The sequence below is a fragment of the Nicotiana attenuata genome, chromosome 5, assembly GCF_001879085.1.
Source record: "Nicotiana attenuata strain UT chromosome 5, NIATTr2, whole genome shotgun sequence".
NCBI lineage: Eukaryota > Viridiplantae > Streptophyta > Magnoliopsida > Solanales > Solanaceae > Nicotiana > Nicotiana attenuata.
The window spans coordinates 34,563,450-34,573,639 of NC_031993.1; the positions used below are offsets into that span (position 1 = coordinate 34,563,450).

The following is a 10,190-nucleotide window of genomic DNA, read 5'->3' on the forward strand; positions in this document are numbered from 1 at the left end:
TTTGAAATAGAAAAACATCACTACCAGAGTATGATCAACCGGTTGGAGGGGGAGTTACTAGAAAATCGGCGCCAGAAAGATATGGTCTTGGACCGCGAGCGTGATGCGTTGGATCTAGCTGAGACCCGTGGTCAGCAAAATCAAGAGCTGCATGTGGCTTAGGAATACATTAAGGGAAAGATCCTCGAGGTAGCCACATATACCTCAAGAGCTTGCATGAGTTGTCAGGGAATGACGCCCGAGCGGTTTGCAGAAGTATCTTTGAACGTTGCTCGTCATATATCTGCAGACTTGGAGAGGATATACCACAATGTTGGGGGTCAGCCGCAGGAACAAGCACCTTAACTACAATGATGCCGGTGGATTCTCCTTCGGGGATCAGAGTCTTCTTTTAGTTGGCAGTCCACTTTGATTGTTCATTTGTAGTCATCAAGTTTGTAAGAGTCTTTTAGTGTTTTGAGTCTTGTTTAAGTTGAGTCCGGTCTTGTTTAAATATTCATCCTTTGGGTTGTATCTTTATGTAACTTTCCTTTGGCTTGTATCAAAAAAAAATCAAAACTCAATGAAAAAGATTTTATTTTAGGAAAATTCGAAAATAAACCAAAAAAAGTAAAGTGGTGGTTTTTTGTACATAAAAAAATTTGTTAAAAAAAAGGGGGGGTCATGTCCTTGAACTACGTAATGATCTGATTCATGCGGCAACATGATACGTAGGCAACCTCCAAAAGGTTCAACCAAATATTTTTCAAATGACACTAAAGTAAGGGATCAAAATAAGGCGAGTGAAAGGAGGAAATAACAGTGTCAATAAGTAACAACTGATAAGCCGGAATGAAACATGAAGCCTTCCAAAAGCATATTAGAGATGATGATATTTTAGGAGCATAGCATATCTACGTGTGATTCTTATCTGCAAAATGCTTACCTCTAACACATTTGTTGCCTCTTAATCCAGTAAGCTTAAGGTTGTTGGTTTGTGGTGAAAACTGGCAACACATCATTATTTCACAAGATCTAAGGGAGCAGTAGTAATGGATAATAGTGATGAAATCGAGTTGGTCAGTGACAATCCGCAGGGTCAGTCAATTGAGCAAGAGTCGGAGGAAATAAGAAAATTGAGACAACAATTGTGAGATGTATATCAAGCTTGGGTTTCCGGTCGACCTCCACCCCAGGGTCCTTCAGAGGGAACTTCCACCGTACCCCAGGCTACTCAAACACCACTCCATGCAACAAGCGATCCCATTCTACCACCAGGGTATGTGCCAAACTACAGCCTCCATGCTGCCCTTGGTACCTCTAATATGCGACCTCCGGTCGCACCGGTTAGGAACACCCCTCTCGTCGTGTCTGGCGCACCGGTATATACAATCTCGCCGCCACCACCTGTGACGAGGCCAAACAATGAGCCACCATCTCATGCTTATGATGGCCAATACTATTCTCCAAATATGGCTTTCGGGGTCTCGGCTCCATACAATCAGACTCCTCAGTACGAGTCACCAGTGGAAAATGAGAAGCCTGCCACGAGGGTTGAGCCATATAAAATGGCTAGGAAAATCAAAAGTCTTGAACAAAATATAAATAATATACACGGACTAGGTGGTCACAAAAGCGTTTCATTCAGTGATCTATGCATGTTCCCCCACATCCATTTGCCACGAGAGTTCAAGACCCCGAAATTTGAGAAATATGATGGACACGGCGACCCCATCGCCCACTTGAAAAGGTACTGCAACCAGCTGAGGGGTGCAGGAGGAAAGGAAGAGCTACTAATGGCTTACTTTGGGGAAATCCTGGTGGAGGTAGCTTCCGAATGGTTCATTGACCAAGATATCTCTCACTGGCATGTTTGGGATGACATGGCCCAGGCCTTCGTCAAACAATTTCAGTACAACATTAACATTGTGCCGGATCGTAATTCTTTGTCCAATATGAAGAAAAAGCCGACCGAACGTTTTAGGGAGTATGCCATCAAGTGGAGGGAGCAAGCGGCTAGAGTTAAGCTACCCATCGATAACCACGAGTTGATCACTGTTTTTCTGGAGGCTCAAGAGCCTGATTACTTTCAGAACATGATGTCCGCGATGGTAGACCTTTTGCAGAAGCAATCAAAATAGGGGAGATGGTCGAAAATGGCCTCAAGACTGGCAGAATTGTAAGTCAACTTGCTCTCAAAGCCACCACCCAAGCTATCCAAAATGGGTCGGGAGGTTTGGCAAACAGAAAGAAGAGACATGAAAGGTCCATGATGGCTTCGGGATCTAGGGAGTTTCAAAGAGGGGCATCGCACCCTTATGTGCAAGTTCAGTAGGGGCAATCTAGCTACCCTCAACATTATTATCCCCCGCCGATTCCTCAATACTCTGTGGGCCCACCACAATATACAGTGTTCAATGCTCAATCATATGCTTGGCCTCCCAATCAGCAGGTACGGGCACCAGCTCCAAGGGCCCCTCGACCTCAGCAGCAAAATTTTTGGGCGCCTTACAATGCTCGTCCCAGGAAGGATTATGGTCGAGAGCAGAGGCCGGTAGAAAAATTCACTCCATTGGCTGAATCATATTCTAGTCTATTCCAGAAGCTAAAGCAAATGGGCGTAATTGGACCCATCGCTCCCCACCATATGCATCCCGATTCGCATGGATTTCAAGCAAATGCTAGATGTGAATATCATTCCGGTGCCCCAGGGCATAGCACTGATGACTGTTGGACTCTGAAAAGAGCCATAGAGAGACTCATTTCCGAAAAACTGATTGTAGTGATGAATGGCGAGGACCCTCCTAACGTGACAAATAATTTGTTGCCAGCACACAATGATGTTCATTTTGTTGGAATGATTGGCCGAGACCAAGAATACAAGCTGGTCGATCGAGCAGAAATGATAGTGGGTGCAATTCAAGAAGGAGCAGGTCTGGAAGTAAGTCCCAGCCGAGATGTGCCATTGATTGTGAAAGGCGCCCAAAACTCAAATAAAGCAACTTTATTTGTTCCAAAGATCTCGAGGTTGGAAGTTCACTCTAGTGTTCCAAGCCCAAGGTTATATGTACTTGGAGGCCATCCCGTCGAAAGGGAGAAGCAGGGAGGTACGAAAGGTATAACAGAGCCTATCGTAATCAAACCTGCCATGCAACTCCCTGTAACCAACACAAAAACCACTCCTTGGAACTACAACAAAACGGTGATGACCTACAAAGGCAAGGAAATCATAGAGGAAGTGGGGGAAACTGGAGGTTTTACTCGATCAGGGAGATGTTACTCTCCAGAAGAGTTGAGGAAGGCCAAGCAAATTAGAGAAGGCCATTTTCCAATAAAGAAGCCAGTCACTGAAGCAGATGCGGAAGAGTTTTTGAAAAAGATGAAAGTTCAGGATTACTCAATCATTGATCAACTAAGAAAGACTCCCGCTCAAATCTCTCTACTATCTCTTCTCCTACATTCCAAAGAGCATGCCCGTGTACTAATCAAGGTCCTGAACGAGGTATCTCAGAGGAAACCACATTGAATCAGTTAGAGAAGATGGCCAACAGATTTTTTGAGGTGAACAGAATCTCCTTTACTGATGATGAACTTCCCGAGGAGGGAGCCGGGCACAATAGGGCTTTGAACTTGATAGTCAAATGTGAGGGTCATTATGTAAAGCGAGTCATGGTTGATGGAGGCTCAAGTGTAGATGTATGCCCTCTCTCTACCTTGTAAAGCATGAAGATCGATACAGACAGAATCCGACCCAGCAATGTTCGCATCCGGGCTTTTGATGGCTCAGCAAGAGATACCATAAGGGAGATCAACCTCACCATGACGATTGGGCCAATTGACTTTGAGATTGTCTTCCAAGTAGTGGACATGGCCACTTCTTATAACTTTCTTCTTGGAAGGCCATGGATCCATACGGCCCGAGTTGTGCCATCCACCTTGCATCAGATGCTCAAATTTGAACATGACAGGCAAGAAATTATTGTTCACGGAGAAGACGAGTCTTCCATTTATAAAGACCCGTTAATCCCCTGTATTGAGGCCAAGGAAAGGTCTGAGTCCATTGTCTATCAGGCTTTTGAAGTGGTTGTTGTGGACCATGTCGAGGAAGGAAAGCCTATTCTGCATCCTCGTCTTTCCGTCACATCTGTAATGGTGACTGCAGTTATGATGAGACAAGGTTATAAGCCAGGAAAAGGCTTGGGGGCATCATTGCAAGGAATTTCAGAGCCTATTTCTCCGTTCGGTAACCAGGGTACTTTTGGATTGGGCTTCAGGCCAACACAAGCAGACGAAAACAAATCCAAACACCGCAAAAAGCACGGATGGGTCTTGCAACAGCCTATCCCTCATATTTTCTACACTTTTGTCAAGCCACGACTCCGAGAGGGTCAAAATTCCTCGGCACATGCAAACATTGATGAAATTTGCCATGGCCTCAGCGAGATGTTTTCTGAAGTGAATATGATCCAGGCTGGTGAAGGCACTAGTCATGCCGATATGCAACTAATTGACCCAGACACCATGCTCACCAACTGGGAAGCAACTCCTCTCCCCACAAGGAAGGAGTCTTGGTAGTTTGCTTTTGCAGCTTCTTTTTTGTATTTTAGGTTACTTTCAGGGTTGTAATCCAAACATCTCAGTATGATTGTTTTGTTTTGATGTTAACCCTTCTATCCTTTCGAATTCAATGAAATGCAGTTCAGTTTCCTGTTAAGTTTTCTATCTTTTCCTTTTCCTAATTCCTGTCATTTTATTTCCATTTCAGTTTTGTTAATGCTGGCTTTAATAACATGACATGCATGCGGAATTCACGCCCTGATCTTAAAAAGCTGTCTAATATCGAAATAATGCATCAAGAGGTTGAATATGATGAAGATGAGGTTGTTGAGGAAACAAAAAGAGAGTTGGAACAATTTGAAAACAAGCCTAAGCCAAACCTCAATGAAACTAAGCTGATTAATATAGGAAGTCCTGAAGAAGTTAGAGAAACGAAGATAAGCATTCACATTGAACAAAAAACCAGAGATGCCTTGATTCAACTTTTATTTAAATATAGAGATGTGTTTGCTTGGTCTTACGATGATATGCCGGGTTTAAGTGCTGATCTGGTGGTTCATAAGCTTCCTACGTATCCTGGTTTTCCACCAGTCCAACAAAAGCAACGAAAATTTAAAACAGACGGAGTGACAAAATCAAAGAGGAAATAATGAAGCAACTAAGCGCCAATGTGGTCCGAGCTGTCCGATACACTACCTGGGTGGCAAATGTTGTGCCTATGCCAAAGAAGGATGGAAAAACCAGAGTTTGTGTCGACTATAGGGACCTGAACAAAGCAAGTCCAAAGGATAATTTTCCTTTGCCAAATATCCACATTCTTGTAGATAATTGCGCAAAACATGAGATACAATCATTCGTGGATTGCTATGCTGGGTACCACCAAATTATAATGGATGAGGATGATGCAGAAAAGACCGCGTTCACCACGCCATGGGGTACTTATTGTTACAGGGTCATGCCATTCGGTTTAAAGAATGCAGGGGCAACCTACATGAGGGCCATGACTACCATTTTTCACGACATGATGCACAAAGAGATTGAAGTATATGTCGATGATGTTATCATAAAATCAAAGACACAAGCTGATCACGTGTGTGATTTGAAAAGGTTCTTCGAACGGGACCTTAAGCTTAATCCAGCCAAGTGTGCATTTGGGGTTCCGTCTGGGAAACTCCTCGGTTTTATAGTTAGCCGGAGAGGCATCGAATTGGATCCATCTAAGATAAAGTCCATTCGAGATCTGCCACCCCCGAAGAACAAAAAGGAAGTCATGAGTTTGCTCGGGAGGTTGAACTACATCAGTAGGTTCATTGCGCAGCTCACAACCACGTGCGAGCCCATCTTTAAGTTGCGGAAAAAGGATGCCGCTATCAGATGGACAGACGATTGCCAAAAAGCTTTTGACAGGATCAAAGATTATCTGTCAAAACCCCCTGTACTGGTCCCGCCTGAACCTGGTAGGCCTTTGTTTTTATATCTATCGGTGATGGATAATTCCTTTGGATGCGTTCTGGGGCAACATGATGCAACAGGCAAAAAGGAACAGGCAATCTATTATTTGAGCAAGAAGTTCACCAATTATGAGGTTAAGTACACCCTTTTAGAAAGAACATGTTGTGCCTTGACTTGGGTCGCTCAGAAGCTGAGACATTATCTTTTGGCCTACACTACTTACCTCATATCCAGAATGGATCCTTTGAAGTATATCTTCCAAAAGCCAATGCCCACTGGCAGGCTCGCAAAATGGCAAATCCTGCTCATAGAGTTTGACATCGTCTATGTCACTCGCACCGCGATGAAAGCACAGGCTTTGGCAGATCATTTGGCAGAGAATCCAGTTGATAATGAGTACATGCCACTTAGCACATACTTTCCAGACGAAGAGGTCAACTCAATAGAGGAAGTGGTTCCAGATGATTACCCTGTATGGAAAATGTATTTTGATGGGGCTGTCAATATCAAAGGAGTTGGGATCGGGGCAATCCTCATCTCACCTATTGGATACCATTACCCTGCAACGGCCCGACTTCGGTTCTTCTGTACCAATAATACGGCAGAAACGAAGCTTGTAAAATGCGTTTAAAAATGGCCATCGATCTTGATGTGCATGAACTATTGTTTATGGGAGATTCTGACTTGCTTATCCGGCAAGCCCAAGGCGAATGGGAGACTGGAGTCATCAAGCTTATTCCGTATAGACAATGTGTGCAAGACTTGAGCAAAAGATTCAAATCCATCGAGTTCAGGTACATTCCCAGGTTTCACAACGAGCTAGTCGATGCCTTGGCTACTTTAGCCTCGATGCTCCCTTATCCAGGCAACACTCATATTGATCCACTAGAAATCCAAGTTCGGAATCAACACGGTTACTGCAATACAATTGAGACAGAACCAGATGGTGAACCGTGGTATCATGACATAAAACGATTCCTGAAAACAAGAGAATATCCAGAGCATGCTAAAGGAGATCAAAAAAGAACTATAAGGCGGCTCGCCAGTGGTTTCTTCCTGAATGGGGAAATTTTGTACAAGAGGACCCCAGATTTAAACTTGTTGAGATGCATAGATGCTACAGAAGCAGAGCGGATCATGAGTGAAGTGCATTCGGGGGTATGCGGACCTCACCTGAATGGATATGTTTTGGCGAAGAAGATTTTGCGGGCAGGGTATTATTGGCTTACTATGGAGCGAGATTGCTTCAATTTTGTTCGCAAGTGTCACCAATGCCAGATTCATGGTGATCTGATTCACTCGCCTCCTTCAGAGTTGCATCCCATGTCCTCTCCTTGGCCTTTCTTTGCTTGGGGAATGGATGTTATTGGGCCAATCGAGCCAAAGGCTTCAAATGGGCATAGATTCATTTTGGTTGCAATTGATTACTTCACCAAGTGAGTAGAGGCCGTCACTTTCAAAGCAGTCACCAAGAAAGCAGTGGTAGACTTTGTTCATTCTAACATCATCTGTCGCTTTGGTATCCCAAAGACCATTATCACTGACAATGCAGCCAATCTAAATAGTCATTTGATGAAGGAGGTGTGCGAACAATTTAAAATCATGCATCGTCATTCTACCCCTTACCGGCCAAAAGCCAATGGAGCCGTTGAAGCTGCAAACAAGAACATCAAGAAGATTCTTAGGAAAATGATCCAAGGTTCCAGGCAATGGCATGAAAAGTTGCCTTTTGCTCTTTTGGGATACCGCACGACTGTTCGCACAACTGTTGGCGCAACTCTGTATCTGCTTGTATATGGAACTGAAGCTGTAATACCTGCTAAAGTTGAAATTTCCTCTCTCCGAATTATTGTGGAATCACAGATTGAAGACACTGAGTGGGTCAAGACCCGATTAGAACAACTGATGTTGATCGATGAAAAACGGCTAGCCGCAGTGTGTTTCGGCCAGTTATACCAGCAAAGAATGGCACGCACTTACAATAAGAAAGTGCGCCCAAGGCGATTTGAGATAGGCCAGCTGGTTTTGAGGCGCATCCTTCCGCACCAGGTAGAAGCTAAAGGAAAGTTCGCCCCGAACTGGCAAGGAACCTACATCATCAAGAAAGTGTTACCAAAAGGGGCCTTGCACTTGGTTGATGAAGAAGGACGGGTACTAGACATAACTATTAACGCAGATGCAGTCAAAAGATATTATGTCTGATATACACCCACTGTAGAATTTTCACACATTTCGATGTGACGAAGGCTATCATTTGCTAGCTATTCCAAATAGGTGTCACCCTTTTGTTAAATCCTTTTTGAGCAGTATTTGTCTTCCTTGTTTCTCACTTTTTAGAACATATGTACTTGTAAAAAAAAAGATCCAAACAACAATTCTCTGAGTCATTGAACTATGTCCGACCTGATTCCGAAAGGATACGTAGGCAGCCTTACCCTGGGTTCGGTCCCATCAGAACAAAAAATCCATATTCCCAATACTCCAAAACTGGGGCAGAAGTTTGTTTTATTTCACGGTTTTTCTGTAAAAACGGTTCCAAAAGTTGTAATTCCGTTCAAGGTTCATTTCGCCTTTTTACCTTTCAAGAACTTCTGATCGATGTTTTTTTTTTGAGAATGTTTGAAGTCCCCATGCCAAAGGCGTTGGGTAATCTCCCTCCTACAGTATCTTATTCAAAAAAAAGAAAAAGAAATGAGAGAGTCTTATTACTGAAAACTCGTACGGGCACTATAAGGCGACAGTGAATAGAGAAATGAGAGAGTCATATTGGTGAAAACCCACATGGGCACTATAAGGCGACGGTTAGTAGAGAAATAAGAGAGGTTAGTTAGCGAAAACCTGCAAAAGGCGCTACTAGCCGAATGAGGGTCTTTGATTCTCCGGCATGAGCACAACCAAGACAAATTCAAGATGAACGTTTGCAGCGGATTTTGAGAATTAGACAGCTTAGACGGATCAGGCTTCCAGTCCAAAATGCATGTCATGATTCATTGAAGTCGGCACATACCTCCAGATAAGTCTCTCTATTCCTTTCCTCGAAAGGGACACCTTTTGTTTAAACACTGTTGTTTTTAACTTTCAATTATTATTCTGTTTTTACCCATAATTTTTATTTGAGTCCCTTTCGGTCTAATCCTGCATCAAAATCGAAACAAAGAAATGGCTGCAAAACTAGCTACAATTCCCCCGTAATATCGAGCACAATTTGGGGCATATATGGCATTGACGAAGGCACGAATCCATCTAAGATCTCATTTGATAAAGCGAACAAAGTGTTTTAAAGAAACTAAAAAGTCACATGAGCAGGACCTGCTTCAGGAGAAAGTTGATAAGCACTACGGACACAAACTGATACTGGGTGCAAGACAACCGAGTTCGATTTTAAAGAAAAAATGCATTGCCTTAGAAACAAGGGTAGTTATAGCACGGACATCTGGGTATGAAACAGTTGTGGGAAATAATGTAAATCCAAGGTCTCTAGAAAATGATACAGAGCAGCCGAGAATCTCGGTACCATGCTGACAGAAACGGTTCTTCGAAGCAGTGGCCGTGAATTAAACTACTCAAGGCATCAAGGGATCAAGGCCACAAACCAACCACCACTTTGAAAACTCATAAATCTTTCTTTGTTTGAAGCAGGAATAAAGCGGTGCAGAATGGCTATTCTAAAAGAATGAACGTCACCTAAGCTCCTTAAAATCTCCATTTTTTCTCTTTTTAGCATGCATCACTACTGTTCACACCTCCCATTTTCGTAGCATAACTCAGGTAGAACCTTTTCGCCTAGGGGGATCCAGCTCATATTTTCGAGTAGAAGTACTCTTCGCTCAGGTTGTTTCACGCAGCTTAACTCAGGTAGAATCCTTTCGCCTAGGGGGATCCAGCTCATAGTTCCGAGTAGAAGTACTCTTCGCTCAGGGTGTTTTACACAGCTTAACTCAGGTAGAATCCTTTCGCCTAGGGGGATCCAGCTCATAGTTCCGAGTAGAAGTACTCTTCGCTCAGGGTGTTTTACGCATCTTAACTCAGGTAGAATCCTTTCGCCTAGGGGGATCCAGCTCATAGTTCCGAGTAGAAGTACTCTTCACTCAGGGTGTCTAAAGCAGCTTAACTCAGGTAGAATCCTTTCGCCTAGGGGGATCCAGCTCATAGTTCCGAGTAGAAGTACTCTTCGCTCAGGGTGTTTTACGCAGCTTAACTCA

General features: G+C 43.5%; 2 protein-coding genes across 2 annotated transcripts; both read left to right on the plus strand.

Annotated features, from left to right (window-relative positions):
• LOC109226115 lies at positions 232-3,505 on the plus strand. Its single transcript, XM_019390917.1, has 3 exons — positions 232-319; positions 2,073-2,305; positions 2,432-3,505. Exons 1-3 carry the CDS (start codon positions 232-234, stop codon positions 3,503-3,505), a joined length of 1,395 nt encoding a protein of 464 aa, XP_019246462.1.
• On the plus strand, positions 6,610-9,510 carry LOC109226116. The gene is made up of 3 exons (XM_019390919.1): positions 6,610-7,197; positions 7,852-8,037; positions 9,295-9,510. The coding sequence occupies exons 1-3, from the start codon at positions 6,610-6,612 to the stop codon at positions 9,508-9,510; spliced, it is 990 nt and encodes a 329-aa protein (XP_019246464.1).

What these genes read in the sequence shown, in the direction of transcription:
- LOC109226116 (XM_019390919.1), top strand. Translation starts at nt 6,610, where the DNA reads ATGCGTTTAAAAATGGCCATCGATCTTGATGTGCATGAACTATTGTTT. An exon ending in TGGCGAAGAAGATTTTGCGG is followed by an intron (nt 7,198 to 7,851) that starts GCAGGGTATTAT and finishes GTGGAATCACAG; the next exon opens with ATTGAAGACACTGAGTGGGT. An exon ending in GGCGCATCCTTCCGCACCAG is followed by an intron (nt 8,038 to 9,294) that starts GTAGAAGCTAAA and finishes TCACATGAGCAG; the next exon opens with GACCTGCTTCAGGAGAAAGT.
- LOC109226115 (XM_019390917.1), top strand. Translation starts at nt 232, where the DNA reads ATGACGCCCGAGCGGTTTGCAGAAGTATCTTTGAACGTTGCTCGTCAT. An exon ending in GATATACCACAATGTTGGGG is followed by an intron (nt 320 to 2,072) that starts GTCAGCCGCAGG and finishes GATTACTTTCAG; the next exon opens with AACATGATGTCCGCGATGGT. An exon ending in CATCGCACCCTTATGTGCAA is followed by an intron (nt 2,306 to 2,431) that starts GTTCAGTAGGGG and finishes CCCAATCAGCAG; the next exon opens with GTACGGGCACCAGCTCCAAG.